Here is a 25590-nt window from a genome sequence, read left to right on the forward strand (position 1 = left end):
TCCAACATTATATAAAAGGTGGTTCATTTGAAGACAGTGTGTGCCCATTTTGGACCTTTCCACATATCTGGAGTGATGATTGGGCCCTTACACCAGGTAAAAGGCCTCAAACTTTCTGGGACAACACAAAGCTGCTACATATAGAGATAAATACTATGCATACTATTACTGTAAATGCCTCAATTAGCAATGTTTGTCCAAGATTTCATGAAAAACGTTCCCCAACAACCTTTGAATAACCCTTAGGGAACTGAACCTATATATTCTGAGCTCCAACCACATATTCTACTGTTGACCTAAATTCCTCCAATAATTCCAATATGCATGTTTTCAAATCAAAATATTGAGAAGCCAAGATGGTGGACAGGCAGCAAAGGCTGTAAAGAGCTCCTCCAAAAGTAAAAGTTTTTATTTTATTCTATTCTATTTTTATTTTAACTTTTTAACTCTTTTTAACCTTGCATTTTTAACCTACTTTTAACCCATTTTAACCTATTTTTAAACCTGTTTTAACCCTTGTTTAACTTTTTATAAAAGACAAAGACTTTTGAGAAATTATTTGAAACTTGAATGCCATTCGAATTTAGACCCAAAATTAGAAGCACATCTCGGAAGGAAAAATGGGGAAAAGGAGAAAAAGACAGTGTGTTCACTCGGCAGAACAGAGTTCTTTCAAGCCACTGAAGCAGCAGAAAATAGAAGATTTTGCTGCAAATAAACAGTTTGTTCCAGTAAGTAACTCATCTGTATGTGACTCATTGGAATGGATTTACAAACCGAACCTGAAAGCAAACAGCATATAGAACTTTCTGCTTCTCTCACAGAAAATAGCTCCCCTCCTTGGAAATTTATACCCGCTTTTGTTGCACAGGATGGGGTAGTAACAAATTAGTAAGGAAGAATGAAATAGCTCTCCTTTCCAGACAATGTTTGCTTACAGCTCAGACCGTAAATTCAATCTACGAACTTTTATCAACTATCACAAATAAGATTGACTGCTTGAAAGAGTCCTTTGCCAAGTTTATTATGAGCCACCCAAACATTGCAGTAGGACCCAGGAGGACACCTAATGATAGAAACTAGAACAGGCCCTTCTCTCTCTTCTAAAAACGTGAGAGGAAAGAATACCTACAAAGAAAACAACACTCAATCAGATAGTTCAAGAGGTGACCATTATAAACTCAGGAACCAGGTTACCTTGCAAATTTACGACAACAACTTGATCAGAAGGTGAGGAGAGCCCTAACAGAGGGTAATTTTCAAAAAATCCGTGCAGCTTTTATATCAGCCAACCCGACTCAAGGCTTATTAGAACTATATAAAAGCTTAGTTTATGAGCTACAACCACTACTAACACATGACCGAAATTTCTCAGTTAAGAGGCCCTGCATCGCCTCTAAACCTTGGTTTGATAAGGACTGTGTAGAAGCCAAGAAAGCTCTTAACTTGGCATACAAGGAGTATAAAAGTGAGACTGGATATGGCAATAAAGCAATGCTTAAACAGTTACTCACACTCAGAAAACAATTTAAACAATTGATTGCACTCAAGAAGAGACAAGACACAAGGAACAGATCATTGTGGCAGCAAAGCAAAAGAACTTTTCTTTATTCTGGAGTCTAATAGCTTGCCACTCTGAAAGAATTTATACCCCATTAGACTGTCATATATCTCCTATAACTTGGGAACTTCACTTTCGGAGAATGTATGAAGATCCCTCCAGGGAGAGTACAAGGTATACAATGAAGGATTTACCTGATGGCCTCCAGTTTTGGAGTCTGAAATTAAATCCCTCATTGGCCAACTCAGGATTGAGAAGGCTCCAGAAGCAGACTTCATTTTGGCTAAATTACTAAAGAACAATATGGAATGGTGGACACCCGTCTTGGCAGCGCTATTCACCTACAGTATATTGATTCCACCGGCCATGTCCCGGAGGATTGGGGCTTGGCAATTGTGGTCCCAATTTATAAAAAGGGAAAGAGACGACCCTGCCAATTACAGACCAATAAGCCTGCTAAATATAATCGGCAAACTCTATGCCAAACACCTCCAAGATAAATTAAAGGAGTGGCTGGATCTTGAGAACCTGATTGCTGAAGATCAAGCCGGGTTTAGAGAGAGGAGAGGCACTATAGATCAGTGCTTAGTTTTTCATCATTTGATTGAAAAATATGTATCAAAGAGATGCTGCCTTTATAGATCTCAAGGCAGCTTTTGATACGGTTACAAGGATTAAGCTATGGGAGAAGCTGGAAGCTGCTTCAACTGATCACAGTCTTCTCCATCTGTTACATGCCTTACATACTAAAACATCCTTCAAGGTAAGGTGCAATATACAAGGGTCCCTCTTGAGGTCAGTTGAAACTCAAAAGGGGGTTAAACAGGGGTGCATTTTGGCCCCCTTGCTTTTCAATTTTTATATAAATGACATGGTAAAATGGTTAAATAAATCAAATTACCACCCCCCAAAAATAGGTGACTGAAGCATTGCCCTGCTGCTTTATGCAGACGATGATGTGATCCTCTCCAGGACTCCAGTTGGCCTTAAAAGAGCCTTGTAAGCCCTCGTCCAGTATTGCAATTACAATAAACTGGACATAAATTATGAGTAAACAAAGGTTATGGCTTCTGCAAAAAGGCCAAAATTGTAATGGTATTTAAATAGCCATAAAATAGAGCAGGTAACCACCTTTAAGTACCTAGGAGTGGTCATCCACGCCACTGGCTCATGAAAAGCACATGGAGAATATGCGGCTGTCTCTGGCCAACGATTAGCGAACACCAAGCAGGGTCCCGTAGAGAAGCTGTGCTAGCGACTTGGCCAGAAAGAGCTTAATTGAGGCTGGAACATAGTATCCTCCCTTTGTGCAGAAAAATTTAAGGATGGTGTTCGCTAATCAGTTGGCCAGAGGCAGCCGCAGCTTTGTGTTTCACACCATTAGAAAGAGTTCAATCCAAATTTATTAGAACAATTCTCCAGATGCCACGTTTGAGACACTTCTGCGCCTGGAGACAGGATTGATAAAAGTCGAAGCAAGAATCTGTATAGCTTCCTTGAATATTTGGCTAAGGCTTAATTGCTTTCCGCAAGGCCTTGCTCCATTAATCCTTCAAGACAAATTCTCCTCTTCATGGATCAAGACAGTCAAGTCCAACCTTGCCAAACTAGGCTTCTCTTCAGCCTCAATACTCAAATTGGACTCTGACCAATATGTTGTTACACCTGCCTGTTATCTTAGTCAGTTGGAGTCAGTAAACCACCGGAAAGCATTTTCACTCGCAAGGTGCCATGCGTTTCCATCGGCTGTCCTGTATGGCAAGTATAAAAAGACACCATTGTCTGAAAGACTCTGTTCCTGTGGCTCAGGAGAGGTGGAGACCATTGGACACATACTCTTTCGATGTTCCTTCTATAGAGCTATTCAGAAAAACCATATCCTTCCCATAAGTGATAGGTATCCTGGTTGTTCAGAAAGTATTTATCCACAGTGGCTGCTTAAGGACGAGCAGGCAGTGATCATGGCAGATTCTGCACAGCAGCACTGGGGATTCACCAGAAACATAAATAAATATTTTAGATCTTTTTAATAATCTTTTATAATTAATTGTATTACGTGTTTTTATTCAGTATTAGACCATACTCAACGTATTTTTATTGTCAGGTCGGTATGACTCAGTCTCTCTGAAGGTAGATAGGTTTTGTTATACTGTCTGTAAAACTAGGCAGACTTTGGACACTCATTGATTACATCATTAATTGTAATATATTGCTATGCCTTCTTGTGTTCGGTTCTGTTTAGTTCTGTTTTATTTGAATGTTTAATTTTATGTGTTGGTCTATGGCTGTAAAAATAAACTGATTGATTGATTGAAATCAAAATATCTAGCTGAGCACTATATTTGGGGGGTGATTCCCAATATTGCAGATTGTTTTGCCCGTGTATGTAGATTACATTCATTTTCAAAAGACATGCGCTGTGGACTGCAAACGAAATGACTGCATCTCACAGACAACTATGCAAGTAGCCAAGACTCCAGTGCACAATGGATGGACATTCTTTCATTGGCAGATGAAAACAGACACATTCAAAGAGCAGCCTTAGCTTAGCATTCTCTCTTTTTTCTGTTAATTAACTCACTGTTATAGCGTCTGCAGCTCTCAATCTTTGTCGGTCCCACTTTATACAGAATTGACCCTTCAAAGGCAGACTTTCCTGACAGCAGAATGAAAGAAAAGGAGAGCAGAACAAAAAGAAAGGATAGGAAAATTGAAGTAATAGCAGAAGTAAAGAGAGGAATAATTTTTAATCTTGCTGCATTAAAGTTTCATTAGTAAAAGAACAAGCTTATAAGTAATTATAATTTCACTGTTTGCATTTCTGAGGAAAAAAAAGTCAAAACTTTGTTCAGATTATGCCATTCAGCAAAGTAAACCGTGTATTCTTCCTGAATATTTTTAATGGTTTAATTTTTAACAGATGAAGTATAATTTCTGTGCAAATTAGCAAAGCGTTGGGATACACTTGTTTCCTTTTTGCTCAGAACACACAACAACTCTGAGTGTCTATCAACAAATTAAGCAGAACCAACTTTTCCCCTACTCCCAAATCTGTTTTCAGAGGATTTGGAATTCTCCAGAGAGATGTTATTGCTACAAAAAAATAAAGAAAAAAGTTACATTGTATGTAAGAAAGGTTTTATGATGCTTAACTTTACCCCCACTCCTCTTTTTATAAAAGATTTAATGTATTAGAATAAAAAGTATTTTACCCGAATACATTTGCCATTAGTCTTTAACTCTATAAGCACAGCAGAATACATTTAATCCAAGTTAAGTTCAGTAACATCATATGCTTATGAATTCATCAATATGTATTGCTTAGCAAAATTCTCTATTCAAAAAGCAATGTAAAAATATAATTACTGCTTTTGAAATCTTCCTTATATCAAAAATGTTTTAAACAGATATAAAAATTACTGAAAAGTTTAAATTCAGATTTTGTGAGATTCTGCATGAAAGGCTTGCAATGATTGCAAAAACTGTTTTAATCTAAAATCCTAAAACTACTCAGAATGCCATCTTTTCAAATACCATAGTATAGTAAAAATGATAAAAATATTTTAAGTCAAGTCTCTTAAGCTATACAAAGGATAACTATCTTGATCTGTCATACATGCATGCCAGTTGTTTATCTGAATTTTACTTAGGCATGTCTCTTCTGACAAAGTCAAGAATTACTGGACTATAGTGAATAATACCATGGGGTCTATTATAAATTAGGAAGAGCTATATTTCAATTCTGCCCTTTGCCATAAATGTCTTTGGTAACTACTGACAAATCCACCTTCACCTGATGCCATAAATTTACAAGGAGTATATCCAGTTAATGATGTGAAACATTTTAGTTATTATGATGGGGAGACAGAAAGAATGATGTAAGCAAAAGAAAGCTCATAAATATATTTCTATCTAAGTTATAAATTGAAAACTACTATAGAAATTAAAAACAATGCAGTAATTATGACTGGTACAATATTCTTGGCAAACATTAATTAATAAATCATTATAGAAGCACTGCAGTGCATACAATATTTCAAAAGTAAAATATACTTCAAAAGTAGTTTGTACACAAATAGTTTAAAAAATTCTGGACAAACTAAATTAAAAAATCCAATGGTGCAATTTGAATAGCAGTAACAATATAATTCTCCGTAAAAACAAGTTTAATTCAATATTGGTCTAAACATACTGGGGGAAATAGCAATTATTTTATTCTTTTTCATCAAATAGAGCAGGCATGTCAAACTCACGATGTCATGTGACATCGCACAACATATCGTGACTTTTTCCCCATTGCCGGCACTGGGGTGGGTGCAGATTCAGTATGATGCATCCGGCCCATGGGCCGGCAGCTTGACATGCCTGAAATAGAGGTAGAAGGTGGGTTGTATCATGGAAGATGTGTGAATGTCACAGTTGACAAAGCAAATTTATCATTGTCCAGAGACATAAATCTTTACAGCAAAGGAAAACATTTGGCCCTCACAGTAGTTCCATACAACATGTCTAAGGGTACATGGAATTCATAACATCTGGAGGACCACAAATCCTTCACTTCTGCTTCATACTACAAATGAACCCCATGTATTAAATTTATGGGAGTTTTTAATAAAAAGTATACTAAGCAATGGTGCAGTAGGTAGCATACTTTTGTGACTTAAAAACACAGGATATTTGCAAAGCAAAATAATAAAAATAACATTTCTAGCTGTATCCAATGGTATATACTATTTTTTTTTTTTAAAAAAAAACAAGGGTTCAAGAGATCTGCCACTCTAAATAATCAATCGTCTCCTGGCTTAGCTTGTTTGCCACAGCCTTGCTAGTGACCACCTTCTGGATAATTCTGAAGACCATTCCGTGGGTTTACTGACCTAAACTTGAGCTCTAGGTACAGCAGCACTATTGATAGAAAAAACAAAAATGCTAAGTGTCAGGCAAAGGAAAAAAAATAAAGCTGTTGCAAATGTATTATCATTCTTTTAACTATAATCCATTGATCAACATTAAATGATAGGAACATCACATTACCAAGCATAGTTCAACTGACTTTCTGAATTAGCATTTCAGAACTTCTAGTGATAAAATATAATGGCAAATTATGGTTAAGGAAAATGAACAAAAAGGTCATTCAATCAGAAAAAGAACAACTCGGGAGCTTAAATCTTTGCAGCTAAAAGCAATTTAGCATTAATTCTGTTCCACCTGGTACAGTTCACTGCACCAATTCTAAAAATTTGTTGGATTTTGTTCATTAGAAAGGAGAAAAAGAAAAGCCATGGTATAATGAAAGAATCCAACCAAAGCTAAAATAGAATGAATGCTTATACGCTTACTTGGTTTTATCAGGTGCTCTTCATGGACAATTCTAGCATCCTCAGAATTGGACAGCTCCTTTATGAAATTAGAGGGGAACATGCCAGTTTTCCCCTTTAGCACTCCTTCCCACCAACCTTCTTCTACCTGTGCCACAGCAGAAAACAAACATAATGAGTTCCTACATTTAGACCTTCAGCAACGACAACAATTTTAGTATTGTTCCATACAAACCTCTGGCCATCCATAAATATCCATGGACAATCATGTCCTTTTCAATATCTTGCAAGATTTTATGGTAAGTGGTGCCATTCATTTGAAAACACTGACATTACTGAATAGAAATATATCTCTGTACTCATCAAGTCTATAAGCAACCGTTTCTGGATGCTATTTTGGTACGTGAGAAGAGTAAGACACTGAAATTTCAACTACACAAGGTAAGATGTATTGGCTTTGGATCCTGGAATGCCATAGTTATGGGCCATATATGGTATCATACTCCCTTAAAAACAATAACCAACTTTACACCAGTTCAAGATTTCAAGCTGCCTCTGTTTCTAGAATAATTGCTAGTTAGCTTAGCTATGTGCCTTCCTTTCTTTCCAAATCTGTTATCCATATATTGATAGCTTTCATTTTGACTATAGTGATGCATTCAAGATAGCTCAATTGCCAAAGAAGAGTGAAAACCCTGAAGCACTGCAGACTTTAACATTACGTACAGGTAGTCCTCGACTTACAACAGTTCGTTTAGTGACCGTTTGAAGTTACAATGGCACAAAATAAAGTGACTTATGACCATTTTTCATACTTATGACTGTTACAGCATCTCCATGGTCATGTGATCAAAATTCAGACACTTGGCAACTGACGGTTGCCGTGTCCCAAGGTCATGTGATCACTTCGGCAATCTTCTGACAAGCAAAGTCAATGGGGAAGCCAGATTCACTTAATAAACATCTTACTAACTTAACAACTGCAATGATTCACTTAACAACTGGGGCAAATAACGGTTTTAAAATGGGGCAAAACTTACTTAACAACTATTCTTTTTTTGTAATATATCTTATTGATTTTTTTAAAACATAAATCACTTAATAATTGGCGAACAGTGTGTTGTCTGGGTTTACATTTGTAAAACAATCACTAACAACTATTTTCTGTAATCCATAATCCACATAATGGTTTTAGTTGATGTCCTCTTTTCCCAAAATATCCGCTTTTGCAAACATTGAGTTAATACAATTTTTATTGTTTTGGTAGATAACAATTAAATATATAATTTTCCCAATCTTCCTAAAGATAATAATCACATCAATATAATATTTCTTTTCTATCCAATCATTCTGGTTGCTTTATCATAAATCCTGTTGCACCCCTTATTTTAATTTGTTTGTCCCACCAAATTCTAGGTATTCTTACTGGTTAAGATTTTCTCAAAAATTAATTACATTTAAAAATTTAACTCTATTTTTTCCATATGAACCATCTCACACTTTTACATTTCTTAAGAAATAGATAAAACAGTGAAAAAAAAGAAAGGAGAGCAAGAGTAAAGAAACATAAAAAATAACATACTACTTAAAATATATATCTCTCCTAAGCTAATATATATTTGTTTCCAAAATTTCTTATTCTTTTTAACCATAAATAAAATATGTTTAATCTTTAAACATTTCATTTAATACATCCAGTCATCTAGTCCTTTAACTCATATTCAAAACATTTTTTATCCATTATAATTTTCTTAAATTCAATCACATTTAAATATCTAAAACATTTCCTTTATCTAGTCACTTCAACTTTTTTTTAATTACTCATATCAAGAAAGAAAATAAAAAAGGGAAAAAAGCAAACTATATTATTTAGAGAATTTATCCCTTTTATAATGACATATGTATTCCAAATCTTTTCTATTTCTTTAATTTATTCAAATAAATGTTTCTTTTTTAAGTATTCTCTCTGGTAAATCCCATTATCTATTTTCTTGGTTTCCACTTTAGTCTTTTTCCTTTGCCCAGTATCTTTCTTAATCAATGTATTTTGCTGAATCAAAAGGTTTTTCCGTATGTTCGTAAATGTTACTGTAGATATAAAAAGTAAATCAGGTGAAGTGTTTTTGTACGGGGCTTCTACCTTTTCATGTTTGTTGAAAATCTTTTTCTTTTTCTTTCTTTCCACTTCTCTTATCATTTCCTTTCTCTCTGATGTTCCTGACATCTCTACAGTCCATTTTATCCAATCTGTTTTCTTGTCCTCGGCTTTATTTTATAGTCTTAAGGGATAAGTTGTTTTTTCCAATTCTTGTGAATTTTTTCCCACTAGGATTAAATCATGTTTCCTTGTTTTATTAAGTTCCATCTTTAAATCTCTATTCTCACTTCTATATCCATTTATCTGTTTTATCTGCTCCTTCTCTATTGTTGTTTTCTAGGAATCTTTTTGTTGTAGAGTTAACTTGGAAATAGATTGATTTATATTTTCAAAGTTATTTTGATTTCTTTGTGGTTTAAAGTTATTGTTGTTTGAATTAGTTGCAGTATACTATATATCTCCTCCTGTGAAGACTTTATGTTTTCTTGATATGTTCTTTCTACATGTCTCTGATCCATGATGGCCAAGAATTTGAGTTTTTCTCTTCCTTTCTTTTCTCTGCAAATAGCTCTAGAGTCCCAATTAAATAGATTTTTGTAATCCAAATAGTTCAAAAAATTATTTTCCTGAAATTTATAATTCTCTGTCTAAAGCCCAGATTATTGTCTTTTTTTGTCACAGCTGTTCTTTGTTGTTAAAGCTTTGAAGGTCACAAACACAGATTAGCTTTTCCCAGGTTTTGCCATAGCAGTCATAGTCTTCATCCACCACTAGGTGTCAGCAACTATTTGTTTTTCAATTTCCAAAATAAACAATTATCTTTAGAATGAAAGTCTTAATCATTCAAACAATTTTATATTTATCCAGATTTAATTTTTAAATTTCAGGTTTTATATTTATTTTACTTCCAGACATTTTGATCCTCCACAAAAAGATTAATTCGCCACTTCTGTTAGTATAAGGGTGAGGTGGAAATCCCCCTCCTCCCCTTTCAGAGGTATTTTGCTCCTTGGGGATCTTTTCCAGGAAATTAAATATAGAATAGAAAAGAGAAAATCGAATTCCTCACCCAGTTTCAAGCACACTGTTCACAGTTGTGCTAGCTAGTACTTTTGGACTTCGGTTGCTAGTAGCTTGGGCTGGTTGATGCAATATGGCCAGCCTTTCTCCTGTCGGGTTAGAAGGCTTTCCCCAAATCGAACAGAACGGCCGCCGTCGTTCCAGAATCGCTGGAGCATCCTTCTTTCTTCACTAGCTCTCCGGGACGACTTAGATCCATTTAGGGTCCCTTGGCAGGGTGAAATTAGCTGTGGGGGTGTGTAGAATCCGCAAGCCCACGACCAGTGGCTACCATGCAAAACCAGAAGCTATCTTAGCAACAGAAATGTTTGGCTCAATTGTGGTCATAAGTCGAGGACCACTTGTATTTTAACTAACATTTGACCTAGGGAAGTTATTGTTCTTAATGTTCTGGAATATAGATTTTCCAGGCTGAATTCCAAGTGGTAATAATTATTTTTAAAGCAGTAAGCTTTATTTTTAAAGCAGTGAGCGGTAAGTAAAAGAGTTCACTTAAGAAAATGATAAATATTGTTTTTCTGGTAATTTAATTATGTGAGATGTATTGTTAGTTTCTTATTTTACTGACTCGTTATTACTAAAATACTAATAATAATTTTTCCCCTGAATAATTGTATTAGAATAACTAAAAGTAGATAGTTTCCAGTGGAGAGAATACTGGGCTTAGTTAAGAATTAAAGTCCTTAGCTATATTGAAAAAGTATAATTATATTATCCAGATTTAAATTGATGGGAGTAATTACTTACCTCATAAGATAGATTTAACAATTTACATTATAAAGCAATTACAGATGTGAAGTATTATTTAAAAGGATAACAACTTTATCATAAATATTTTTACTTATTCTAGTTATGATCTCCAATTAAACTAAATTGCTTCTAATTTTAATCAGTGCTTCAACAGGAAAAATAAAACTGAGTACTGTACTATTATATTATTGCTTACAATAACATCAATAAATTTACACGCTTTTGATATGCATCAATAAGCTAAACTAGACTCATCGAAAGCAATAGGATGCAAGATCTATTTCTACTGAAAGACACGGTGATTCACGGTGATTCATTTTTAGTGTAACACTTAAGCAAATGTGTCACAGACAATGATGTTCTTCTGCCCATTTATGGAATGGCAGAATCCTGCTAAGATAGTAGTTCTCAACCTTTTAAATGCCGCGACCCCAACCGGTCATAAGTCGAGGACTACTCAACTGGTGCAGCACCGTTTCCAGAATGGGACTTTTGGCAGGCTCAGCAGGGCAGAGAGAGCCTGAACAATTCCTATTGGCTTTTGAAAGCCAATAGAATTAGACTCTATTCAAGAGAGTCTATTCTATTGGCTTTCAAAAGCCAATAGAATAAAAGGGAGTAGCACAGCTAAGGAAAAGGGGGAAAAAATGGCAGACTGCATTGTTTGGTGACCCCCGTGAAATGGTCGTTCGACCCCATATGGGGTCCCGACCCACAGGTTGAGAACCGCTGTGCTAGGAGATTGTAGTGCCTGAAGACCAAATAAATGCCTTTGGGTTATATTGTGGCAGCAAGGAATGGCTTATTCTTTCAGTCACCTAAAGGTACCTTTGACATTAAGTAAATTCTATCAACCAGGTACTGTCCCTCTACAAAAAAACTAATAGAGACGATAGTTTCAATAGGTGAAAAAATGCTGTATAATGTAGGTCTACCAAGCAAAAACAAAACAGAAACAAACTGAGAATATCACAGTCTCTCTCTCTCTATATATATAAAAATCCTTTCTACTCTTCATACTAAGGAGGAGAAACTTTTAAGCAGAAGAGATGTATTGTTGTGGTGAATATTAGAATAGGTTTAACATTTTCTTTACAAATACAATATAACAAAATTTTGATATAATTATATTCTAAACAAATTAGCCTACAATTATGGCAAATATCATAATAAAATATACATTACAACTTAAATGTTTAATAAGAGAGAGGCTGAAATTTATGTACTCTTCCCCTCCCTCTCTCTGAACATGTAGACTGAATAATACAGAACAATATAATTATATTTAGCAGCAAGACCTAACTAAGTTATAATTCAGATTAGTTAAAGAATAATTAATCCATCAACAACAATTGATTCAGATAGTCATCCAAGGATTATAAAGCAGTTTATTTTACTAGCTTGTTAATTAACATATCTGAGTAACAGATAATTCTGCTTGAATGGGTTGCAGAATACCAATGCCAAAGTTAGCATGCAATAGATTGGATAAATGGAAATGACATTCATCTACAACTTCATAAACCATGATATATGAACGACTGTACCAACATGTCAACATGGCCAATATAACTATTCACCCTGTAGATCTTACACAAGACTTGGGTTTATTTCCTATGTTTTCTGTAGCAATTCATCATACTGGTTCTGCCTATATATAATAGCAAAAATAACACTCTCAAGACTCTTATTTCTGTCTGAACTCATTCCTCTTTTTTACTCATGTTTTAACTTTACAGACCATACTATTGCTTTTAAATCTCCTGCTCTAGTATTCCATCCACTCAACTGTACACTACAAACACTTTGTTTTTCTCTGTAAAACATCTCTTAATCTTGACCACATTATCTCCATAATAGCTCAAGCTTTTCTCATTTATCTTTAACACAGCCAGCCTTTTTAATTCCTTACATCATTCCCCTACTGGCTATATAACTAACATCCTACCCAGGTAAAATTGTCATTCAAGCAGAATTATATCAGGAACTGCATTCAAAATGTAAGAGAAACCTGGACACTGTAAAGCTTAAAAGCACTACTTACTTCTCCCACTACCTCAATGATGTCTCCAACTTTCAACTCCAGTTCATCTTCATTTTGAGGCATATAACTGAAAGCCACCTGACATCGTCGCCTTCTATTTCGTTCACCTACAAATGAATAAGATCCCAATATTTTTGTTATTAATTTTAAAGTGAATATTTAAACAGATATAGGTGACAGGAAGAGTGGATCTTTCTTACCCGTTTGAGCACACATTTAAGTTCAACTTAGCATGCTATTTCTCAATGTCATAATAACAATCAGGTAACTTTCAATGATTACGTCAAGCTGATAGATGGAATTGGTCCCTAGTGTAAAACTTTCTGATATATAATTTCCTAGAAATCAATCTGTACTCAAAAGTATGTAGTTTTTTATAGTGTCTTGTACAGCTTTCTTTTCAGATGCCTTCCAGTCTAGCCTATAACCCTGCAATTATATTGAAATTTCCACCCAAGTCCCAACCTAGTCTTGCTGAACCTCTAAGCCCGGACAAGGTTAGCCCAAATGTATATTACTGGTAGCTGTGTGGTCTTAGGCTACATGTCTGTGTTAAGGTAGCAATGTCATGGTATGAACACATGGACATTCAGCAAGACCAGGCTTGACTACCAGTAACTAAGGTAAGAAACTACCTGCTATGATGGGGCTTGGCTGGTATCAGCTGAAAAAATTTATAAGGATGGGATGGGTACTAAATCACTCATATACAGCTTTGGCCTCAGTGACACAATGGGTTATATAGCTACCAATTTTATAGCAATTTCAGGAAAACTATGATCAGCAAAATAAGTGCTATATTTACACTAGCAGTTGGCAAGATTACAGCAAAGAATTCTGCCCCAAACAGATTTTAAACATTTACCAAAGAATGAGAACTACAGTAGGACATTTGATTTCTCCCACTGGTTTTGTTGGAGGATTTTTTCTCTCCCTGAATTATTTTCATTACTTCTAGTTTTATAAGAATCACCACCATTTTCTTAAATTGGTGCCTTTCAGATGTATTGAACATCTGGTGGTCTGCCTTTTCTATCAGGAACTATTCTTCTTCTTCTACCTTACATGAGCCAACTAGCCTTTTCCTGGAAAACGGGATAAAATGTTTCAGGCAAAATACTATCATAGAAGCACAGTATCCAGGGGTAGGTGTCTGTGAGGAACAGCTGTGTAGGGTAAAATAGATTAAAGTTCAATGGAGAGGTAAAAGAAAAACAGTATTAATACCACTTTACAATGCCTTGGTAAGGCCACACTTGGAATACTGCATCCAGTTTTGGTCACCACGATGTAAAAAAGATGTTGAGACTCTAGAAAGAGTACAGAGAAGAGCAACAAATATGATTAGGGGACTGGAGGCTAAAACATATAAGGAACGGTTGCTGGAATTGGGTATGTCTAGTTTAACGAAGAGAAGGACGAGGGGGGACATGATAGCAGTGTTCCAATACCTCAGGGGCTGCCATAAAGAAGAGGGGGTCAAGCTATTCTCCAAGGTGCCTGAAGGCAGGACAAGAAGCAAGGGGTGGAAACTAATCAAGAAGAGAAACAACCTAGAACTAGGGAGAAACTTCCTGACAGTTAGAACAATTAACCAGTGGAACAACCTGCCTCCAGAAGCGGTGAATGCTCCAACACTGGAGGTTTTTAAGAAGAGACTGGACAGCCATTTGTTTGAAATAGTATAGGGTTTCTAGCCTCAGCAGAGGGTTGGGCTAGATGACCTCTAAGGTCCCTTCCAACATTATTATTATTATTATTATTATTATTATTATTATTATTATTATTATTATTATTGAAGAAAATAATGGGTGTCATCAAAACACATAGAAATCCCCCCACAACTTAACTAATTGACGGAATTACTCAATTTTCCAACCTGGTGTCCCTTTCTTGTTTTGGGAGTGCTTGTTGGGAATGCCTTGTGCTAGCATTCCACATTTAGGAAACATTGAACCAGAAAAAAATGAGCTTCAAAACTGTTTTTAAACTACCAGTGGTTAACTAACGCTATTTTATGAATAATGTCCAGAACTGAGTAATATGTAATAATATGTTGTCTGTTTTCAATCATCATTATTATTGTTACATATTTTGTTATAGTTTGAAGAAGTATTGCTTATTTTAACTATACTAAGAATATTAGCCAATCCATTTATAGCATTTCTAAACATGGCTTCCTGCAGCCGCTGAGTGTTAGGTCGTACATAGCTCCTAAAGTTAATGCACTTATAGTAATTTAAAATGTGATGGTTTGGGAGTTCAATTCCCACTAGAGCAGGGGTGTCAAACTCACAACGTCACGTGACATGTTGTGACGTATTGTGACTTTTTTTGCCATTGCCAGCAATGGGGTTGGCGTGGTTTCGCTATGATACATCTGGCCATGGGCCGGCAGTTTGTCACCCCTGCACTAGAGGGTCTGAACCCCACAGACTAATATTTGGCTACTTGTGTCAGAGGAATCCCAATAAAAATGAAACAAGTCATAATACAACTGAAAATAATATACATAATTTTATTTATTTATTGTATAAACACATTTTCTCTCCTCACTCATCCACACACTCCAGGAGGGATGTGTGTAAGTCATGCAAAACTTATAAATGTAGATAGGTTATAATGTAATGTATCTTTTCTAAGAGCTTAAAAGAAGGTTTATACCATTCTGATAGCTTTCTTTAAAATCTAAAATACATTCATTCAGCTAAAGTGCTAATTTAAAATGACTATGGGTTGCGTTAAATATGCCTCTATCACACAAAACAATTATTTTTTTCCTTCATGAACTTAATTCCACACTGCTTTCTTTTCGTTTTGTGAACCTTCTTAAGACAATTCTCTGTAGGGGTTAGCATACACCATAGTGATGGAAATAGGTCACAAGACTAAAAAAAGTTACAGTGTAAATAAAGCTGTATTATCAGACTCAAGGAAATAATCTGCCTAACCCATTAAATAAAGACAGCAGAAGGAAAAAAATACTTTGCAGTCACTATAAATACTACATGTTTTAGCAAAGCAAATAAATATGATTTTCTTTTTTATTAGCTTCCTTTTTTCATTTGATTTGGAACACTGCAACATTTAAAAACATCTTACATAAAATTAAATGCCTAGTAAAAGTTCATGGATATAAAAACAGTATCAAGAATATATAGGACTTAAAGTTGCTGCTGTTGTAACAGGGCCGTAAGAAACCAGAGGCCCAACCCCCAAATTTCATATGTGGCCTTCCATTTACTTCCACAAATCCAATTCAAAAAGAAGAGCCAATTCTTTTAGAACACTAAAAGAATCTTGTAAAACTACTACTGCAAAACTGCACCAGTAGTTTTGGTGCTCAGGGTTTATATTCTTGAACTTGCACATCAATTATTATATTTTATTTGGACCCTAATGCCCTAATATTTCTAACTTTTTCTTTAATTAGGGACTCTAGTGCCTTAATATTCCTCTATCTCTATCTTTCTTGTGCCAAACATATATAATCCCTTAAGAGGATCCCATCCAAGGATGACTTTATTCAAAGATTCCCAATTTGCTTGTTAGTCTTACGTGAATTTTTTCATTTCACTAAATACAGAATTTTCAGAACAAAATAAGAAAGCTGACAGCTGTTCAAACCACAATAGCCGGAAGTATATTTTTTAAAAAATATATAGGATAAGTGCATGGGAAAGAACACAGCTGTAGTTTAAAACCAAAGCGATTACAGAGGCACATTATAGGCTTTTTAAAAACTGAATGCCACTAAGATTTTTAAAACATATTTCTCATTCTTCTACAATTTTTAGGTGAAGGTGTTTAATGTAACACTATATAAATTATTTAGTAGGTTTAATATAATGTCTACATGTTTGTTTCTTTTAATATCTACTTCTTTATGGTCTTAATGTTGGATTACATGTGCAGGCTTTGTATAATTAATATTAAAAAGAGTCAGAATTCTATGATTTGGAAAGAATGCACTCAAAAAAAACCAAAAAACAAATTGTCTAAAATCAACACCTGCTAATGCTGAATTTATTACAACTAGTTCTAGCAAAACAATGTGTGTATCAAATACAGCATAAGCTAGTAAAAGATGGACCAAACTGGTATTCTAGTTCTTGGGCCTGCAGAAGACAGTGCGTGGACCTCAGAAAACAACTCTAAGTTTAAACCAATAATAATTTTTAAAAAATTCTTATGGGAGAAATACCAATCATTGAACATCAATTAGTTCTGTTTTTAGAATTAACAGGTACAAAGGATAATTCCATATTAAACTGCTGCAATGCAACCCAGGTACAGGTATTGTAAATGCAACTGGCCTTTTGCAGCAACATGGTTTCCAATTTTTGAAAACAAAACTCACACAAAGAAAACTTAATCTAAGGCTTCAGTTCCACATAATCCCTAGAGAAGCTTTGTGTGTGGCCTATAATAATTTGCAAATTATAATTTTTAATGTGCCAGAAAGGAAAACTTTCATGACTGGTGATTAATTGCATCTACTGTGTTTAAACATTTAAACAGAAATATTGATGTGGGTAAAATGATTAAATGTAAAAAAATGGAATATATATTTTTTTTATCTGACCTCATATACAGCTGTGGGAAGTCAGCCCCCACCCAAGAGAAAGAAATATTTTGGGGAATATTAAAAAAGCAGAATATTATATTTCGCCAAAGGATCTTAAAGGCCGAAAAACAGGCCCAGTTTTTCTTAATAGCCCCAAGCAGAAACTAGGCAGAGGCCAGGTCTGTAGAAATGCAGATTTGATAATCCCATTCAGAAAGTCCAAGGCCCCATTCATGAGCAAATACTGCCTGCAGAAACCCATTCAAGACAGATCTTTCAAAATCCCTTGGAGCAAAACTGATAGCTAACAATAGCAGAGTGATAGGATTAGAACCAGCAACCCTTCACCCATCCAACACAGGACATAGCCATCAGCCACAGCCACAGGAAAGCAGGACATGACCTTTAGGACATAAAAGGATTAACTCACCACCATCAGAATACTAAAAGAGCACATTGAACCTCAGGTCAAAGTTCATGCCACAGGAACAACTAAAAACACAAAAGCCCAAGAAGGTATAAAAACCCACCACTCCAGCTCCATGTAGTCAGCTATCCCAGAAACAATGCTGCTATCACTGACGTTTCTGGCAACTCAATAAACAAGAACTTTCTTTACTAAAGCAGTCTCCATTTTGTTTATTCCCAGCCTGGACTGGACCCTGATAAATTTTTTTCTTTCAACACAGCTTTGAATGTAACTATAAGACACTTACAGACAAAATGTGGCCCTCAACTTGAAGGAAGTTGGACATCTCAATATCAAGGATATTGTGAAATTCAAACCACTAGCTCATCTTCTATCACATTCTTTAATGTCAGCATTCTTCAGATGGTTCCTATTTCTTTCTTCCTTTTTTTTAACCCTGCTAGAGCCAGTATATTACTTATAAAAACAATTGCTGGATTCTTATAAAAACATTACTGTTTGTCACAAACAACACTGAAACAAGAAATTAACTGCATCATAAATGTAGTAAAAGGGGGATTTACAAAATTTCATGTAGAGCAATTCTAGCATTACAGAAAACAGTTACATCAGAAATTTACTGAATATACTTATTTCACTTCATTAAAGCTCTCTTCAAAATACAACTTGTCTGGACAGCTTTTGAACTCCTATTTTCCATGCCCTGTATAGTTTGTGGTTATGTTCTACCATATGAAACTGAAGCAACTTCATTATCACTTTCCCTTCCAGACTGTTACTGTTAACTTCTCAAGAAGAAATCCATTCTCCACATGTGCATAAAACACTATACATTTTTATTTTCACTACGTACAGTGGTGGGATTCAGCCAGTTTGCACCACTTCGGCAGAACTAATAGCTAATTTTTTGTTGCCCAGGCCAAGAATGGACTTCCGGAAGCAGCATCCACACAGAAAACCGGTTGTTCTCATATTTGAATCTCACCACTGACTATGTATGTATACATATACAAACACACACATTTATACGTGAAGATAAATTAATGGAAAGTTGAAAAACTTCTGATCTGCTTGTTAAATACATAAGTCCTTATCCATTCCCCTCCCCCTCTCAATATTTTATATATACACATGGACTGGGGAGGGGGGTAAAGGGAAAAAGGGTCTTTGTGTTTATATGTGTGTTTGCATTTTATAATTATGTGGGGGGGGCACTCCCTTTCAGATTCTGTGATAAGGTGCTAATAAAACAAAAAATCCCTCCATTGTCTGCTGCATTAATTCTTTACTGTAAACACTAAGGGCATTGCAAAAACAATCAGATCCCACAACTATGCAGAGTAAGCACTAAAAAAAACCCGTAACACAGGAAATAGGTAGAAAGTTGTGCACCATTTGACAATTGAAGCAGTTTAAAAGCTTTAGCTTTAATACAGTATTATAGAAAAGGTAGCAAAGAGTGGAAATAATAATCTATGATCTTCATAAAATGTATGCTAAGATACATTAAAAGCAAAGTGTTTGATCTATGAACTGTGGAATAATCAATGGTGGATGCCATTTATTTGTATCTGTTTCAGCCTTATTTCATGATAAATTGGAATTCTTTAGGAAAAAGAATTGCAACTGTCTTTGGCATTCTCTGTTAACAAACAACAGCAATTAGCAATCAGTTTGCGTACATTTAGATTAGTATTTTGGTCATTAGTATTGTTTTATTCCAAGCATTCTCATCCTATTCAATATATGATAGGATTTCTAATGTAAGAACATATTGTTGTCTCTGTCATAACAACAACGAGGCACAGGAAATGTACTGAGATGCCTAGGAGACACTTAGAATATCAGGTATAATTTGTCTTTATTAAAGTTCTACAATTAAAAATGTATTACCTTTTTTGGAGGTTCTAATAATTGTCTCAGACAATAGTAAAGAACTTCCATTAGGAACTTCATGCATAGAGAGCTCTGGTGCTTTGCTGGCAGAACTTTCTTTCTTCACTTCTTTTTTTATTTCCTGTGTAAGAAATAAAAACAAAGGTGGGGGGGTGCCTTTTAAAATTCACATCCATGATCACAGATGAATCATGTGATAAACATTGGAGTGTCCAAATCTGGTAAACGGCTAAGAAACTCTAGTACTTGATTGTATAGAAAGCTAAATAAAATAAATAAAACCATTTTGAAACCTATAGTAAAAGAACATCCACATTACATATTTTTAAATAAAGTCTTTTTGAATCAAACTCAAGACTCTGACCTAATAGACACATTTATCATCTTCTTGTTAACAATAGAATGGTACCTCAGTACTCATCGTTAATTGGTTCCAGAAGACACAATGAGTACCAAAAATGATGAGTACCAAACCAATTTTTCCCATAAGGAATGATGTAGGCACAAGGCAGTCAACAGTGACAAGTTCTAGCTTGTGTGCTAAGTACCAAATAAACAATAAGTACCAGAACAAAATTTTCACGTAAAAATGTGTTAAATACCAAATTCAATGAGTTTCAAAGCAGTTGAGTACCGAGGTTCCACTGTACAGAGGTAGTTTGTCATTGCCTTCTTCTTAGATGTTCTTTCCCTCTCTCCCCAATTTCTTGATTTAGCCAAAAGCTCTTAGATTCCTTGCTCCTCTTCTATCAACTATTAACAATGCCAATATATATGTTGGTTTCCATAATGAACTCTTAAGTAGAATTATGTGGAAACGCAAAACTGTAGCCTTTAAAGAAAGAGCCTCTGAATGTTTATTTGGGAATTAGTTCCATGCCTTGCTATAGTACAGGGAGCAGTTTTTGTCCAGAGCTACATTAAAAACAAAAAATAAAACCCCAAACTATTACTTCTTGTGTCGCTAGGGAATGCTAGGGCCATGAGAGTTACATCACTAAGTAAACAGGAACAGACATTTTAGCTTTTTTCCTCTTGTGTGGTGGGTGGAGGGAATGAAAAATATACAAAGCAGTTGTAATCCCAGAAATCTAATTTATTCTAAGGCTTAAATAATCAAAACCAGAAAACAATAATTCAATTGAAAACTACTATCTTTAAATGCTGTGGTCTTAAAGAGCCTTGGGGTGACATAACTGGATTTGGTAGAACACAAGCAGCCTATGGGTTATTCAACACAAACATAATGCCTTCTTCCACACAATTATATTAAAGAATCAGCATGTGACATTAAAAAGGAAAGTAACTCTGCCTGCAGGTGTACAATGCAAACTACCATCAAGGAGCCACAGAGGAAGCTGTTTGGCAGCGAGTAAGTTATTTCTTGTAGTCTGATCAACTGCAGATAGAAAGAGATCTTGGATGACCAGAGATATATGGATTGGGAAAGAAGAACTTGAAATATACTAAGTGAATAAGTTTTCAGTTTTTTTCCATGGACTGTACCCCTCAGCTACAACAATTCATGGAGTTTTAGAAAGAAAGTAGTGTTAAAGAGAGTCTGACACTGAACTTTAGGGTTTTGTGTTTTTTTTTTTTTAATTATTCTGGGCAGTTTTATCCAACATTCATTTCTTCCTGCAACCAGAATGATCTTCCTCTCTCATTTATACATACCGAGTCAAAGAATCTTCACAACAATGAACTGTATTAATTGGGCAGAAACAAAAGGAAAAACTTAAAATGGCAGGAAAGTAATGCTAATAATGAACTATAGATGCTGGTTGCTGCACTGATGTTCCATTTCTTTAAATAAATCATCAGATTTTCAAGTTTAAAAATGCCAGAAAACTATGAGCGTGCAATGAGTAATTTAAGTGAATATTTCTCAGTTTTGGTAACTTTAACATTTGCGGACTTCAGCTCCCAAAATTCTCCAGCTAGCATGTTGAAATCCACACATCTTAAAGTTGCCAAAGTTAAGAAACTTTTAGATAATCTGGAGTTGTCTTTTGTTTATTTAGCTATTTGGCCTGTTTTCAGTTATGGTTTCAATATCTTTCATATGACAACATATGATAATTCCTAAAACTTTTTTATGAAAATTGTCAAGAATCTATTATATTCACTACAAAGAGCTATTTTTTAAAAAAGGCAAAAAAGGAATTTATATAACAATAAATTCTCTAAAGATATTTTAATGAGCCTCACTGGCTCAAAGTGCCTTCCGAGATTGGTAAAATGAGGACCCAGATTGTTGGGGGTAATATGCTGACTCTGTAAACCACTTAGAAAGGGCTGCAAAGCACTATGAAGCAGTATATAAGTTTAAGTCAGGGGTCTTCAAACTTGGCCCTTTTGTGACTTGTGGACTTCAACTACCAGAATTCCTCAGCCAGCTAATATGAACACAAAGCAAATATTAGAACTTACTGTGGCTTCCTGCTATATCAGTTACAGAATTATTCAATTTATCTTTCAATTAAATCCCTAATATTTTTGTTGGGTGTTCTACTGTCATACATCTCTCAAAATAACATACTTCTGCCATCTAATGTTTCCAGCATAACAGATCTCAGCTCAAGATGTAATTTGACATACATGATAGCAGTAATAAGAGCAGAATCCTATATGTGTGCTACATATCTCAGCTCATTCTAAGTATTATGGCATTGCCTTTTCAGTTGAATAAAGAAGCACACATTTTGCACTGGAACAAAATGAGTTTAAAGCAGGCATGTCAAACTCGCGACGTCATGTGACATCGTGCAACATATTGCGACTTTTCCCCCATTGCCGGCAATGGGGTGGGTGTGGTTTCAGTATGGTGCATTTGACCTGTGGGCCGGCAGTTTGACATGCCTGGTTTAAAGTAATCAATATTCATATCCATTTAGAACAATGGGCTTATAATATTTCTACATTTTTCCAGTGATCACTTTTCTGCTACATAATTTCAGGCTTTGTAACACTGAAAAATATCAAACCTATTATAAAATGTATATTTTGTGATTTACTGGAGTGGTCCTTTCAAACAAGAACTATTCTGTGTCATCTGATTCGGAATGATTAAAGTGATCACAATCAGATATAAGTACATCACTTCTTCTGCTCTGTATTTGCAAACAGCAAATTCTGCTTCCAACTAATTAAGTAGGAAAAACAAAGATACAAATATGGGTATAATACATCAGTATCAGTTGTTTAGAGGGGAGATACTTAGATGACAGGGCATATTGCAGGAAATGTTGCCAACTTCATAATTTTATTTTACATTGTTTTTTTGGATTACATTTTTAGCCAACTTTGTTACACAGGCCAACAACAAACCATGCTTGCTATTTAAATTGAATTAAAATAGATTGCAGAATTTGATTGTGACACCTGCTGCTTCTCCCTGTCCCAGCTCTATGTAAAACAGAAACAAAACAAACGGAAACTGTCAAGCTCTGGCAGTTCATAATACATGATAGAGCCTGAACATTGGGGGGGGGGGGAAATGATGGCAAGATATATTTTAATAACATTAAAATAATTTTTCACTTCTGCAAAAGATTGCTTAAAGAGCTCATCTTTAATGTGATTTTTGCACCAATATTTTGATATTCCATTAAATAATAAAAATCGAAAGAAGACAGTTTTAGTCAAGTTCAACATAATTCATTTGTGCTAAAGAAGAATGACTGTTACTATATTAATAAGTCCCTCAATTAAATAACTAGGAATCTAAAAAGATGGATATAGTCTTCTGAAATCCCAGGCCTTAACATAAAACCAACATTACAGTGGGCCAGTTCAAATGCTGCCCTAAAAGAATCAAGCAAGGCTATCAGTGTCTGTAATTTGATTGCTTACACATAGTTCTTCCTGCCAGGAAATTATTTAAACAATATTTGTTATTTAAACCCCTGGCTGTGGATTGTTCTATAAAACATCCATTCAGAATCAATTTTGATCACTTATATGAACAGTAGTCTACTTCCAAACAATTTAGCATCATACATATCTAAGCCAAAATTAATTAAAATGAAATTAATAAATGAATTATTTAAATCACTAACCAACCTTAAAAATAAGGTTACATGACATGACATTGGCATGACATTACAACATATATAACCAGCATGTATAATTTTTCCTGATATTAAATAAATAATTTAAATACCAAGGCTGTTAGACTAAGATTTCAGGGAAGAGATTACAAATTTTAATGTGTGTGTCTGCGTGCAGACTTGTTATTATTGCTAAATCAGATGGTTCCTAGTGAGCTTCTACTGAACAGAATAGAGCGATAGTAGAGGGTACAGCTAAAAGGTAGTTCAAATAAAGAATCATATACCTGTGTATTGAGTTAGTTTAAACATCACTAACCTGTGGAAGTAGTTCTTTGGGAACTCATGTATCAGGGATTCTAAAGTTCTTGTGGAGATTATCAGGCATTAAGATCAGACCAAATCAAATTGACTACATTTAAACACCACAATCTTTGTTAATATAAACGGAGTAAAGGATATATCAATCCCTGCAACTGGCAGGCAATATAAAGCCAATGGATAGGATTGCTCGGGATCTGAAACCTAGCTAACTCATGGTGTCCGCCACAGTAAAATTCCATTTGAATTTTCTTTGAATAACACACTGAATATCTGCAAGCAGTGCCCCTTTGGATTTTACATACAACAAATAGGCCAGAGTGTGCAAAAGAATTAAAGGACACAGGATTGAAAACAAGGACAAAGCAACATCAGAGCATTTTAACTCCCAGGACATTCCATTACAGATCTCAGAGTAGCAGTTTTGGAACAAAGAAACTTTACCAACCCAATTGAACAGAAGGCAGCTGTGCTTATATACCTCAATAGATTTCAGGCTTTCTCAAAAGGTGTGACCAAACACACAATGGGTTTTTAGCACATTATAATCATTACTTGATAAGGTCCTTGTAATCTGTCCACCAAGGAACCTCATTACCATCACCTTCTCTCCCCATCTTGTCGCAATTCTACATTAGTTAAATAACTCTATGCAACTGATAAAGGGGACCATGGATCATGAAAGCTTATGCTTTGTAAGATATATATTAAAGACTATCAAACTCTTTGAAAAATCAGTAACACTGATAAAGCAAATACAGTCTGGAAAAGGGAAATGTAAAATCTACAACAGTAAGTTTAAAAATATATTCTGACATTAATCTTGCCAGACTAAAGCAATTATCTGCATAACTATAAGCTATACCCTATAAAACTGCTAGGAAAGCTCTTTGCCTTTGCCCTTTTCCTGCATACCAAAGTTCCAAGCCATGTTGTGTCTTTGTTCTCTGTGAAAGAGCCCCTTAATCCTGCAATTCTGAACTACAGGTAGTCCTCCACTTATGACCACAATTGAGCCCAAAACTTCTGTTGGTAAATGAGACATTTGTTAAGTGAGTTTTGCCCCATTTTCTTGCCATAGTTGTTAAGTGAATCATTGCAGTTCTTAAGTTAGTAATATGGTTAAGTGAATCTGGTTCATCCACTGGCTTTGCTTGTCAGAAGATTGCAAAAGATGATCACATTATCCTGGGACACCGCAACCATCATAAATGTGAGTCAGTTGCCAACTATATGGATTTTGATCATGTGACCACGGGGATGCTGCAACAGTCATAAGTGTGAAAGTGGTCATAAGTCACTTTTTTCAGTTATGTTCTAACTTTGAACAGTCACTGAATGAACTGTTATAAGGTAAGGATTACCTGTACAATAAAGTACCACTGGCTTCTATCACCCAGGTACCAAAGATAAATGGACAAACTTTGCTATTTATGTTGAACAATTAGATATGATCATGTAGCATGTAACAGG

At 35.1% G+C, this 25590-nt stretch overlaps 1 protein-coding gene across 5 annotated transcripts in view; it reads right to left on the reverse strand.

Moving 5' to 3' along the window:
* The window catches only part of SH3KBP1 (SH3 domain containing kinase binding protein 1), a 158697-nt gene that overhangs the window by 92440 nt on the left and 40667 nt on the right, over positions 1 to 25590 (reverse strand). For 2 of the 5 annotated variants that reach the window (XM_039357217.1, XM_039357215.1), the window contains exons 3-6: positions 19742 to 19865; positions 12852 to 12958; positions 6901 to 7027; positions 4143 to 4217 (exon numbers count right to left, since the gene is read on the reverse strand). In XM_039357217.1, coding sequence (XP_039213151.1) covers positions 4143 to 4217; positions 6901 to 7027; positions 12852 to 12958; positions 19742 to 19865 — 433 coding nt within the window. Of the gene's footprint in view, positions 1 to 4142; positions 4218 to 6900; positions 7028 to 12851; positions 12961 to 19741; positions 19866 to 25590 lie in introns of all 5 variants that reach the window. The other 3 variants (XM_039357219.1, XM_039357218.1, XM_039357216.1) reach the window with 2 other exon arrangements.

Source organism: Crotalus tigris, unplaced genomic scaffold, assembly GCF_016545835.1.
Source record: "Crotalus tigris isolate CLP2741 ecotype Arizona unplaced genomic scaffold, ASM1654583v1 scf7180000018879.704157, whole genome shotgun sequence".
NCBI classification, from domain to species: domain Eukaryota; kingdom Metazoa; phylum Chordata; class Lepidosauria; order Squamata; family Viperidae; genus Crotalus; species Crotalus tigris.